Source organism: Borostomias antarcticus, assembly GCF_949987555.1.
Source record: "Borostomias antarcticus genome assembly, chromosome: 5".
In the NCBI taxonomy this organism is placed as follows: Eukaryota; Metazoa; Chordata; class Actinopteri; order Stomiiformes; family Stomiidae; genus Borostomias; species Borostomias antarcticus.
Window position 1 is genome coordinate 5,644,666 of NC_140238.1, and position 14,067 is coordinate 5,658,732.

Consider the following 14,067-nt stretch of genomic DNA (forward strand, 5'->3'; position numbering starts at 1 on the left):
AAGTCTTTTGGGGTTCATATTTAACTGAAGTTGTGTGTGCGTGTGTGTGTGGGGAGTCTTCCTTCCTGCATGTCTTGTGATGGACCCCGAATGCTTCAGTACCCTAGATTAGCTCTGTTAGCTTCCTAAAGCAGAGACACTCAGAGGAGACAATATCATGTCAAAGGTGGGATTTAATCACAGAGACAGTCATAATACAGTATGGACAATTGTACTGTATGTATGTCCCTGCAAGAACGTTGAAGGTAACACCTTTGAAATGGGGATGTGGTGGGGTTTCGGGTTCGCTCATGTTTGTGAAGTTCTCTTCTTTGAAGTTAGTTTCCACTGATGCCTTTGTTTGATTTTTTTTGCTCTCAACTCTCCATATAGGATGTGAAAAGCTGGGCTCTGCCAACGATTAAAGGCTTTTGTTGTCAAAGTGTTTTAGTGTACTGTCTCTTCGACACTGCCTAAATGGACTGAATTCGGCCTCACTCCCCCGCCTCCCTGCCGGCAAGCTCTCCTCAAAATAATACATCCTGTTCCTTCTTGGGCACTAAATCATGACAGAACAAGTGCAATTTTGCCCTTTTGTCTTTCCTCACCTATGCCTCCAAACTAAAGGGCAATTGTTTTGTTAGGAACTGCTGTTCTTGCTTTAAATGCTGTGTGAGACCAGCTCTCATTAAATTCACATTGAACTGCATGATAGCAGGACTCATCTGAGGCAGACAGTGTGCCTTCCTTGCCTCAAGGGTGCAGTCTGGTATTCTCTCAGGTATTCTAGCATCATGTGCATATAATAGGCTACAAAATGGAATGGGTTATTTCAAGTCAAAAGGAATAGGCTAAGAGTGAATGTGCGGAATGCTTAGCCCACTGTGTGGTAGAGGTCAGAAATTCACTCCCAATCAAACTGGTCATGCTCTACTGCCCAGCGCAACAAGTTAGGGTCACGGTTGGAGGGTTGTTATGAGGGAGATGGGCTGTACAGTAGCTCCCTCCTCTGCCCCTGGGATGTGGTCACGGTGATGGATTCAGATCCACAGCATGATCCAGTGCACGGGGGGGGATTGAGCGAGATCGAATCAAACTTTATTTGTACGGCGCATTTCATACACAGAGGCAACACAATGCGCTTTACAGAGAGCAAAGGGCAGATGGACATATATCTTAAGATAAATAGTTACAGAGATGTTACCTACACCGTAGGCCATTTTGTGCTAGCTATCCCTGTAGTCCATAATAGGATATTTAAGTGTATCTCATAATAAGTGATGAAAATGACTGTTTTCAGAGAAATGTCGTGGTTTAATCTGATCCTGTTAGCTGTTTCTACAGTTTCACAGTAAGCACTTCGCAGACAGGCTCCTATGGAATATAGAGTAAATTAAATATGGGGGGGGGGGGGGGGGCAGATGACTTGATAGAGACAGCTGGCGACACAGTGGGATGGATCTGGACACACGGATGGTAGGGGGGCCTCTCCAGGAGATATGGGGACTTTAGGAGGACCTTGACCGGGAATAGGGGGGAAGGGGACCTTGGTATAGGACAAGAGGGAGAGACACAAGGGAGGAGAGAGGAAGACAAGATTAGCCACACTGGATCTTTACAGCGGTCAGGGGGGCTTCTACCGGACACAGGGTGGTCTGCAGGACACAGAGGGGCATCCACAAGACCTGGTGAGAATATAAGAGGGAGATGACCAGGGACAGCACAGACCGTGATGGGGGAGGAGAACTCCATAGGGAACAGAGAGGGAACCCAAACCCGTCCGTGAGACCGTGATGGGGGAGGAGAACTCTATAGGGAACAGAGAGAACCCAAACCCGTCCGTGAGACCGTGATGGGGGAGGAGAACTCCATAGGGAACAGAGAGGGAACCCAAACCCGTCCGTGAGACCGTGATGGGGGAGGAGAACTCCATAGGGAACAGAGAGAACCCAAACCCGTCCGTGAGACCGTGATGGGGGAGGAGAACTCCATAGGGAACAGAGAGAGAACCCAAACCCGTCCGTGAGACCGTGATGGGGGAGGAGAACTCCATAGGGAACAGAGAGAACCCAAACCCGTCCGTGAGACCGTGATGGGGGAGGAGAACTCCATAGGGAACAGGGAGAGAACCCAAACACGTCTGTGAGGCCGTGATGGGGGAGGAGAACTCCATAGGGAACAGAGAGAACCCAAACCCGTCCGTGAGACCGTGATGGGGGAGGAGAACTCCATAGGGAACAGGGAGAACCCAAACCCGTCCGTTAGACCGTGATGGGGAAGGAGAACTCCATAGGGAACAGAGAGAGAACCCAAACCCGTCCGTGAGACCGTGATGGGGGAGGAGAACTCCATAGGGAACAGAGAGAGAACCCAAACCCGTCCGTGAGACCGTGATGGAGGAGGAGAACTCCATAGGGAACAGGGAGAACCCAAACCCGTCCGTGAGACCGTGATGGGGGAGGAGAACTCCATAGGGAACAGAGAGAGAACCCAAACCCGTCCGTGAGACCGTGATGGGGGAGGAGAACTCCATAGGGAACAGAGAGGGAACCCAAACCCGTCTGTGAGACCGTGATGGGGGAGGAGAACTCCATAGGGAACAGAGAGGGAACCCAAACCTGTCCGAGAGCCTCGGTTAGAAAATGATTTGTGTCACCTAGCCAGTAAGCTGCCTCTCTGTTGATCAGCATGCTTGATGAATGCCAAGTGTTTGTCCACCGTTGTCAGTTTTGTGCACACACTGCACCCTATGTCCAAGTCCATTAGGACCGCCTGCCAGTTGAGAACACTTGTCTGTGTCTGGCAGAACAAGAATCAGCAAGACAGCACAGCGTTATTTAATTTCTATCAACCCCCCCCCCCCCCCCCCCCCCCAACTCACGATCCCCTGCTGATGTCCCAGACTGTATTGAACCTCTCTGTCCACCACTGCTCCTCTCATGTTTACCTCCTCTCTCACATGCGCCTCTCTTCTCCGCTGAGATAACACGGAGAGTAGAGCCACTCGACGGACACATTTACCAAAAACTAGATCGAGATCAGTACCCCTGCAAGGCCCTGCAGGACTGTTTGTAAGCGTAAGTGATGTTAGTTTCAACATGAAATGAATTAACAACCATGATACCAGTGTATTAGGCCTGTGTGAGATAAGCTTTCTTTATCTACAAAATATTGCATTACATCCAGGCCTGTGTAAGATTTGAGATGAATAATGGTATAGTAGACAAAACCTTATTTCATTAGCTTTAGTTTCTGAAGGCCTACCCAAGGCATTTCCAGCCTCTCTTCTCACTCTTAGCAGTAATGAGGCCAGATTTTTGTATGGTGGCTGACCTAACTATTGGCATATAATCTGCCTGGCACTGCATGGGGCTAGCACTGCCCAGTCCTGGCATTAATGCCACGCCACAGAATGCAGAGTCCCCCATGTTGGCACCCAGCTGCCATCTGCCCCACCGACGGGAAGGGCAGGGTGTGCCCTCACTGCCCTGGAAGCGGGCCAACATGCTGAGCACATGCAGTCACACAAGACCTCATCCCTAAATGTCTGTCATTTTGTCTTGAGTTTTCCCTTGGCCTGTGGTTAGTCATCTTCCAAGCGTTAGATCATGTCATCTCAAAAGTACTGGCGTAACGTCAACCAGTTTCGGAATACGTACATTGGTTATACCGTGGGGCGGCTGTAGCTCAGTTGGTAGAGCGGGTCGTTCAATGATCGAAGGGTCAGCGGTTCGAATCCCAGCTCCGACTGTCCACATGTCGACGTGTCCTTGAGCAAGACACCTAACCCCAAATTGCTCCCAATGAGCAGGTTAGCACCTTGCATGGCAGCTGCTGCCATTGCTGTGTGAATGGGTGAATGAGAGGCCATTGTAAAGCGCTTTGAGTGGCGCTAAGGTGGAAAAGCGCTATATAAGTGCAGTCCATTTACCATTATACTGGATACTGGCTCTGAAAATTCTGTATTGGTAGCTGCTGATATCAGCAGATAAGCTCAGTACCCTGGGCAGAAATGTATCTACAGCCAGAAGTACCGGAGCTACCGTCTCTGTTCTCCTACTGTAGGCTTCAGTTTTTGGATCACCCACACATGCCCTCCAGCAGAATGCCTGAGCCCAAATGTCAACCCCTATTATGGCTCGGTCAGGTTGCTGGTGGTGGGTGGCGTTGGGGATGGAGGCTCCTGGCAGAGCCCAGCGGATGTGGACGCCCTCCCAGGGTGTTGCCATCTGGACGGAGGCAGCTCCTTTTGATATTCACACGTACGCAGGGTTTTTCCTGGCTCAAAATGAGGCGGAGGTGGTGCTTCAAGTGGGGGGGTCTGAGGATCCTCCCCGAGGAAATTTGGGGCTTAATTTCCTTAATTCTGTTGAATTTTCTATGCACTAATGTGTGCTGGATTAGTTTATTTGCCTAACTACTTATATTAGCCTACATTGTCCGATTGCATTGTGTTTATTTATTTTTAAATGGCACTGTGACTATAATGTAGGTTGTCAGGCCAAACATGCAGGCTACACAGTAGACTAGTACACAGTAGACTAGTACACAGTAGACTAGTACACAGTAGACTAGTACACAGTAGACTAGTACACAGTAGACTAGTGGTTTTCACTGCTACTGCGAACAACACCGCACCTATAGCGAATCGTCTGAATGGGAAAAAAGGTTGCATCAGAACAATTATATGCACTCCCACAAATGCTCACAAATATATTTCGAGGTTGCGCTGATTACAATTTTATAACATAAATCACTGGAAAACAAAGAAATTGTACTTACCGACTACGCAAAATGTGTACAGGTTGTCAGGTCTTAATGTTTTTTTTTGCCGAGAGCTGGATGCGGCACAAAATTTGACGGAGGCGGATCGGCCCGTAATTCTCTATGCAGAAAAAAAACCCTGGTATGCCAGTTTCAACTGGGCCTATAACTCCTTTGCTGTGTATTATTCTATTTCAGGGGGATATGTATGAGTTAGTATTATTAATAGATGGTGGTAGAAAGACTAAAACCTGGCTTGCTGTTATTCAGGATCTGATGTATCCCTACGGTATACAGGTAGCCTATGACAGGTCTCTAGGCACGGTTGTGTTGTAAAACATAAGTAGCTGCAAATGACCCTAGGGAAAGCCTCTCATCTTTTCCTCAAAGCCATTGGGCACAAGTGCCTTTTTTTCCTGTCACTTCTTTTTCACCTGCCTGCAGTGCAGTTTAGGGACGGTGCCCTCTTATGATCCATCATCTCTGTTTTATATTGATTTTAAAAGCCCCAAATCAATGAGTAGAGTGCATGGTAAGTGCTATGTGAATGGCAGTAAGTGCCCGTCGTAGCTGGGCATTTTCTGCTCCGCTCTTGCACATTACCGTAATGGAATAATGAGAGGCCCTTTACCATGCCTCCCTGCCCTGCTCCATGGGATTAAGCCTCCCCACAAACAGTCTCTCCTCTCCAAGAGGTATGTTAAGGTTGGAACACATCACCTCGGTTACCATTTTGAATGGAGACATTTTGAACACGAGTTCAACACAGTCTCTTGCGTACACTGTGTTTAGACAGGGCTGTGTGTGGCCGTGCCTCTGACGGTACTCAGCCCACACTGCGATTCTGGACGAGAGGGCTGTTTAAACAAATGTGATCTGAAATACATGTCTTCAATATCCACCACCACGCACTAGTCTCATTGCCCAGATTGCCTTTTAAGACTTTGAGACTGTGAGCCACACATGTGGCTATTCCTATTCTGGCTAAACTCTATGGGAATGTAGGCCCTATTTGATTTGAGAAGAGTGTTTTGGTGAAGCACATGGACTCCACATGTCCGCTCATTTCCCCGCACTCACGGAATGCCACCACTTCCGCCGGCCCCTCCCCCTTTCCCCGTGGCGTGTTAATGGAATCGCCCTATCAGATCTAATGTGATTACAGTAATAAGCCCCCGCTCGATCAGACCCCTAACGGGATTAGATGGAATTATGTCATTAGATCAGATTATAGGGTCGGGGAAACCCTGCTGGTGTGGGGGGGGTATTTGTGTGTCTCTTTGCGTGTGTGTAGGGGGGGGGGGGGGGGTGGCCCATTGGTCATGAGTTTTGATATCTACTCGTTGGTTTGAAATAGCTCACTAATTATACATACTTCCTAGTTCCTCAACTTTCTTGGCTCGCACTGATAGACAGCTGCTCAATGGCCATAGGTTCAACATAGTGCAGGTGCTCCACATGGCCTGCACCTTCTCTGGGAGTCAGGCTTTATTACGAGGGTAATAAATGCGTGTATTTTGCAAAACCTGCTTGTTGTTTGTTGGGTTTGTCTCTACTGTGTGCTAATGTAACCTTTATAGATTGACTTTTAGATCATGAATAAAACAGAGGAATTGTGTTCTTTGATTCATCACTTTACTATACTGTACTCTGCTATAAACTTAACAGTATTAACTAACTTAACTAATTAAACCGTTTCTTTCTCTCTCTCTCTCTCTCTCTCTCTCTCTCTCTCTCTCTCTCTCTCTCTCTCTCTCTCTCTCTTCAGTTGTCCATTCCTGTCGGAGCAGCTGACCCCAGCCATCCCTGTGATAGCAGGGGTGTTGTTTGTCTTTGTGATGGGGACCCTCCTCAGGACCAGCTTCAGTGACCCGGGGGTCCTGCCCAGAGCCACGCCCGACGAGGCTGCGGACCTCGAGAGACAGATAGGTAAGGCGGCGGTCACGCTACGGATCCCAGCTATTCATTATTCATCTTCTGAGCTATGCCTTTTTCTCTTATCTTTCTTTTCATGGCTCTTTCTCTCTTTGAAGTCTCTCTCTTCCCTCCATATGGAAACTGCCCCCCTCCCTCTCCATCTCCTCTGCTCTTTCTCCCAGTCGACCTCCTCTCTTGTCTCCGCCCCCCTCTCCTCCCCTCCCCCCGTCTTTTCGTTACTCTACGCCCTTTCCTGTCTCTGACTCTGTGGTCGTGTTAGCGGTCACAGTTTGATGTCTCTTCCTGTGATGTCTCTTCCTGTGTGATGGCAGGCCAGGCTATGCCCAGGGCCAGGTGTGGAGTCATGTTTGTGTGACACACACGCAAACACACACAGACACACATATACACACGCACACACACACACACACACACAAACACACACATACGCTTTTCCAGTCAGAGGCGTGAAGGGGAAATAACAGAGAGAGAAAGTCAGATTCCCTCTGACACCCCCTAGCTCCACTCCCTATCAAACTTTCATCCCTCTCTCTCTCTCTCTCTCTCTCTCTCTCTCTCTCTCTCCCTCCTTCCCTGTAACCCTCTCAAGATGAGGCTAATCCAGGAGAGCTGCTGTGTGAATGTGGTGGTGGATCCTAGCCTCTGAGTCAATACTGTAGAACAGCTCACTGATGAGTTGAGACCGTAGGGTGAGACACAGTTGCCTCCACTGACATCCTGACTTTGAGTGGGAGTGGAGTTTAGATGAGATTAGATTACATTAGATTACATTAGATTAGATTCTAGAAAAGTGAACGCTCAAAGCTTTGCTTGGTAGCCATGATGGGGAAGGTAGATGGTTGTTTAATCCAAAGCCATTTCAGGAGTGTGAGGTACCTTATTTGTTAACCAATGAGCATTCAGTAGTACACATCTGACGGACAGTATCTTTGTCATACAGAATGCTTTTAGGTACTCTCTTCATTGGTGGCCTGTGTGGGTGTTTATTTGTGTTTATGCAGATATGCATGTTATTATTGGTGGCCTGTGTGGGTGTTTATTTGTGTTTATGCAGATATGCATGTTTTCATTGGTGGCCTGTGTGGGTGTTTATTTGTGTTTATGCAGATATGCATGAACGATGTCCAGGTCATGGGCTCTTGATGAATGTACTGCATAATGACTTGCCGTCTGCAGTCTGCATCAGAGGCTGCACTCTGGATGAACTTGCTCTGCATCTCTGCTATGGTGATATTGCCGCCTCACAACTACGTCTCCCAGAATCCCGCTGTGTCTCTCCGTCTGCGTCTGTACTCCTTCCCAGAACACGGCCACTAACCAGGGCCGTCACCGTGTCCGGCTCTTGCACCGGCCAAACTAACAAAACAAAAGTGTGTCTTCCTAGTCTGTGTTGGTGGGTAAATAAACATCACAGGGAAGATTGGTTGATTGCTTTAACACCTATCACAATATATAAGCGATAGAGCTTGGTATCTTACGGTTTTAGTGCTGCATTGCCCTAGATCCACATTTTCTCCATTTTAAGATTATGAAGCAGTTCTGAAGGCCTAGCATCTTCCAAATTGGACCACCCCTCATGTGCCTGAAAGCTCTCAGGCTACAGCTACCTCGGGCCCTCAGATGAAAGTTCAGGCTCTCATCTCCGCCTGGAATGTGATGTTTTAACCTGCCGAGATGGAAAGGTCACTGGCTTTTCTCATAGCGAGCAGCACAAGGAGAGAAAAGCCCTGTTAAATACCACCTCTCTTTATGCGGATGGGGATCACAGTCTCTCTCTCTCTCTCTCTCTCTCTCTCTCTCTCTCTCTCTCTCTCTCTCTCTCTCTCTCTGTGCGTCTACCTCTCTCTCTCTCTCTCTCTCTCTCTCTCTCTCTCTGCGCGTCTCCCTCCCTCTGCCTGATCTCTAACCCGCTCCTCTCTCTCTGGTTCCCATGCCCGCTGGCCCGCTGGTCCGGTCGCGTCGTGGCTGGTTGACATGCAGAGCATTAGAACCGCATCTGTTAGCTCTTAGTCCTGCTGCAGCCGCGTGCCGCCGAGGAGGCGTGCTCATTCCCTCTCTGTTTTTCATTGCTCTTTTTCCCCTCCGTCTTCACCTCAGTATCTCGATCCATCTCTCCCGTGGTCTGTGTTTGTCTACCCCTCGTTAATCTCTCTCTACCCCACCCCCCCACACACGTCATACTCATTCCTAACATTTCCAGACTTTCTTTCTTTCGTCCGCTTCGTTTTTTCTCTCCCTCCGCCTCCTCTCTCCCTCCCTCCTCCCATCCGCGGTGTTTTTCTCCGTCTGCCGCGCATCCTCGCGTGACCGAGTGGAAGTCCCGGCAATGTGTTTTTCGACTGTTTGCGTTTAAGGGTTTGGGCCAGCGAACAGAGACAACCCAGCTGATGTCGTCAGCTGTGGTCAGGGTGTGGGAACATACCGACCAGTCTGGCTGGGAAGTGTGAACTGGCCCAAACACTCCTCACGTCAGTCCAGTTAGTTTTTCCGGTGTATTTTTCTTGCGCAACACTATCGTTGTTAAGGCCGTGCTAATATCTGAAACGCAGCCCCTGAAAAAGAAAGCAAAAGAAAGATCAGTGAATCTAGTTTGCGTGTTTAGACTGTTGAAAGAATGTCTGTTCAGCTCACGGCTATATCCGTTTGTAAATACTCTTCTGTGGGTGTGTTTATGTTAATAAGCATTAGTTAGCATTCTAAGGCTTGTGTGAGGGAATGACTAAATATAGGCATATTATTGACTCACAGATCGGTTTACTTTGTAGAGAGAGAGAGAGAGAGTGTGTGTGTGAGTGTGTGTGTGTGTGTGAGAGGTGTGAGAGGGAAGGAAGGATACAGAGAATGTGTACGAGACAGAGAGATGGAGAGAGAAGAAAAGAGTATTGTTGCCATAGTAGCCTTAACAGTTTTCCTGGGCGGTTGGGGAGGAATGTGGTCTGCCGTGTTTGCATGCATGCGGACCTCAGCTTTGTCTATCGCACGGCTCTGTGGTCAGTCTTAGTTTGCACAGACAAGACAAGACGGGAACAGGAGTCCAACTGTTCTGTTATCTTCCTTGTGCTCAGCTCTGGCAATCGCCGGAATCATCTCCTAGGGGGATCATTAATGTATCTCCTGTCTGTCTGTCTGTCTGTCTGTCTGTCTGTCTGTCTGTCTGTCTGTCTGTCTGTCTGTCTGTCTGTCTGTCTGTCTGTCTGTCTGTCTGTCTGTCTGTCTGTCTGTCTTGTCTTGTCTGTCTGTCTTGTCTTGTCTTGTCTTGTCTTGTCTTGTCCTGTCTGTCTGTCTGTCTGTCTGTCTGTCTGTCTGTCTGTCTGTCTGTCTGTCTGTCTGTCTGTCTGTCTGTCTGTCTGTCTGTCTGTCTGTCTGTCTGTCTGTCTGTCTGTCTGTCTGTCTGTCTGTCTGTCTGTCTGTCTGTCTTGTCTGTCTGTCTTGTCTGTCTGTCTGTCTGTCTGTCTGTCTGTCTGTGCGGCATGCAGGGCATGTAAGGCAAGGCAAGAGAAGGCAAGTTTATTTGTATAGCACATTTTAGCAACAAGGCGTTAGTGTAAGAGTAAGTGTACAGAGTGGAAGAGATGAGGCAATGCTATTCCTGCACTCTGCCCTCGCCTAACGAACTCAGCTTGTTCTTTCATTACCCCGCATCCTCCTCATCAATAGGTAATGTTGTTGTCATACAGTAGGGGGGTCAAGTTCACCACTAGTATTGATCTGTTTATCTAACGACAGTGAGAATAGAACAGTGCTGTACAAGGGGCCTCCTCCCTGCCAGAGAGCCAATCCGAGCACCATGGCTAGAGAGCTGTGTGTGTGTGTGTGTGTGTGTGTGTGTGTGTGTGTGTGTGTGTGTGTGAGAGAGAGAGAGAGCGAGCGAGCGTACTCTTGAGTGTGTGTGTCTGTTTGTGAGACTGACAACACTCAAACAATTGAACACTTATGCATAACTGTATACTTGAACGTTATTTAATCATCAATTTATCATCATGGACATAGGCATAGTCATCCATGATCGGATGGGATAAGTAGTAGTGGATGATACTGCTAGACGACGGATAGTATAGTAAATTGACAGTTTGGGAACCTTTCAATGTCTAGCTGAGTACCTAGGACAGGAATGAGGAACTGATTGGGGCGACACGTAGCTCAGGAGATGAGCGGCCGGCAGGGGGTCGCAAGGTCCCCGGTTCGATCCCAGCTTCCGGAGTGTGCCGAAGTGTCCTTGAGCAAGACACTGACTGAACCCCAAAATCGCTCACGTGTGGCACGGTGGCGCAGTACCTAGTAAGTAAGTAAGTAAGTAAGTAGTACTGTCGCCTCAGGTCTCCAGGCCTTTCTGTGCGGAGCTTGCATGTTCTCCCCGTGTTCGCAAGGGTTTCACCCATGATTCATTAAGAGGTGAATCAGTGTGAGGGGTAGGTAGGTGGTTTTACGGCTTTGTGCTTCGTCTCGTAGACAGAGGCAGTGCGGCTGCAGAACCTCCCGGGTCGAAACTGCTGTAGTCTCACTGCGGCTGCCATGTCTGATTTAGAGCCCTGCTGAGCATGTGGGGCGCGTGCCCGTGCGCCTGTGTGCCCCAGCCTGTGTGCTCCAGACAGCGCATTGTATAATCTGAGCATGAGAGGACAGAGCATGTAGGGATGCTCTGGAACATGGTTTATTAACCAGAACACAGGGGTGGAGATGCTCTGGAACATGGTTTATTAACCAGAACACAGGGGTGGAGATGCTCTGGGACATGGTTTATTAACCAGAACACAGCGGTGGAGATGCTCTGGAACATGGTTTATTAACCAGAACACAGGGGTGGAGATGCTCTGGAACATGGTTTATTAACCAGAACACAGGGGTGGAGATGCTCTGGAACATGGTTTATTAACCAGAACACAGGGGTGGAGATGCTCTGGAACATGGTTTATTAACCAGAACACAGCGGTGGAGATGCTCTGGAACATGGTTTATTAACCAGAACACAGCGGTGGAGATGCTCTGGAACATGGTTTATTAACCAGAACACAGGGGTGGAGATGCTCTGGAACATGGTTTATTAACCAGAACACAGCGGTGGAGATGCTCTGGAACATGGTTTATTAACCAGAACACAGGGGTGGAGATGCTCTGGAACATGGTTTATTAACCAGAACACAGGGGTGGAGATGCTCTGGAACATGGTTTATTAACCAGAACACAGCGGTGGAGATGCTCTGGAACATGGTTTATTAACCAGAACACAGGGGTGGAGATGCTCTGGGACATGGTTTATTAACCAGAACACAGGGGTGGAGATGCTCTGGAACATGGTTTATTAACCAGAACACAGGGGTGGAGATGCTCTGGAACATGGTTTATTAACCAGAACACAGGGGTGGAGATGCTCTGGAACATGGTTTATTAACCAGAACACAGGGGTGGAGATGCTCTGGAACATGGTTTATTAACCAGAACACAGGGGTGGAGATGCTCTGGAACATGGTTTATTAACCAGAACACAGGGGTGGAGATGCTCTGGAACATGGTTTATTAACCAGAACACAGGGGTGGAGATGCTCTGGAACATGGTTTATTAACCAGAACACAGCGGTGGAGATGCTCTGGAACATGGTTTATTAACCAGAACACAGGGGTGGAGATGCTCTGGAACATGGTTTATTAACCAGAACACAGGGGTGGAGATGCTCTGGAACATGGTTCCGCACAGTCAAATGATTTTGTAATTCCATTTTTCCCTGTAAATACATAATGTAAAAACAACAGATGTCTGTCCATGCATTAAATGGGCTATTTCCAGTGTCTGTTGTGTCGGCAAATATCAGCATATAGCCTACTCAGAATGACTCAAAATAACTGCAAAATATCTGGGGCTTTCACAGATATGAAATATCTAATATTATCCAATAACAGGCAATTTAAACAAATAAACAATTGACAAGCACACACGTTTGCGCGATACTATAAACAATTAAAAGTACTTAATATAAGTAAAACGGAATAATAATTAGTAATTTTTTTACCACTGGCAAGTGTATTCTATTCTATTCCATTATTTCTGACTCAGAATCCCAAAACATGTTCTAAAGTAAACTTTTTACCAAAAGGACAGGGAAATAGGCCTTGTGATTATATAATTTTGTGAACGCAAATCTTTGTGATTCAGCAGCAAACCGTCAAAATGTTTGATAGGCAGAAATAGTGTAATAGTTGTGGGTGTGAATTGTATTGCAGAAATAACCACCAAGGGAAACTGCTGGGTTCGTTCTCAGAGCTTTAGGGATGTGTCCAAAAGTGCACAGATCATCAAAATATAGCCTACATGCTGCAGAAAATAAACATTCTCTCTATTCCGTCAAACATTCTCAGCTCAAGTTACCCTAGAAAACAAAGTGGAACATTGCGTTATACGAAGGCACATGGTGTTATTACATTATTACAGTCGGTGTCATTTTTTCAGCATGATGTAGGCTACTTAATGCTGCAGGTTGAAGGAATGAGCAATTTACAGAACTACGTCATCCAACCATACATCCAACGTTCATTTGACATGAACTCAACGTTGGAATTGCCGGATTGATGAAGACACTGAACCCCAAATTGCTCCCAATGAGGAGGCTAGCACCTTGCATGGCAGCTGCCGCCATTTGTGTGTGTATGTGTGTGTGTGTGAGTGAATGAGAGGCCTTTATTGTAAAGCGCTTTGGACAAAAGCACTATATAAGTGCAGTTCATTTACCATCCATTACTAGTGTTTTTTTGTGTTTTGTATTTTTACATATATACTAAATGTTTGGGCAGTGCCAGTTAGCCTGATGTTAGCATGATGAGAGGTTGGACCTACAGAGTGCCAGACAGACAGGACACATAAACCACCAGTGTCTCCGGGCCGGCTGCCACCAGACACACAAGCATGATGGCTGGAAAGAGAAGAGAGAGAAAGGGAGTTGGAGAAAGTAGAGAGAGGGAGAGAGAAAGAGAGAGAGGGGAGGGTAGAAGCCTTAAAGCTGGAATGCTGAGTATTATGTCAAGGTTTTCAAAACATTCAGAGGACATGGACTGTAATGCCTATGGCCAGAATTGTTATTGCTGGGTGGGTACATGACTCTAGTTTATGGTCTGTGCGTCTATGGTAACTGGTGGAGACAGTTATATATGATATGGTATGTTGTGCGTGCCAGCTTGTTAGCCAACCAGTCAGCGCCTACAGGGTATGTTTGTGTTAGGAGCCAAGCCAGGACTTTCATACTCTCGCTCATATTCAGAAACATACACACACACACACACACACACACACAGACACACACATACAACTGGCTTCAGGGCAGGGGGGTTGTGTCATCGCCCTTGCCAAAGACACTCGACTCGCCACTTTACTGGAGTCACCGACACACTGACTCAACA

At 47.6% G+C, this 14,067-nt stretch overlaps 1 protein-coding gene across 2 annotated transcripts in view; it reads left to right on the plus strand.

Annotated features, from left to right (window-relative positions):
- The window catches only part of LOC311308913 (palmitoyltransferase ZDHHC14-like), a 69,896-nt gene that overhangs the window by 15,339 nt on the left and 40,490 nt on the right, over positions 1–14,067 (plus strand). For both annotated transcript variants that reach the window (XM_084437995.1, XM_084437996.1), the window contains exon 3: positions 6,512–6,672. In XM_084437995.1, coding sequence (XP_084294121.1) covers positions 6,512–6,672 — 161 coding nt within the window. The remainder of the gene's footprint in view (positions 1–6,511; positions 6,673–14,067) is intronic.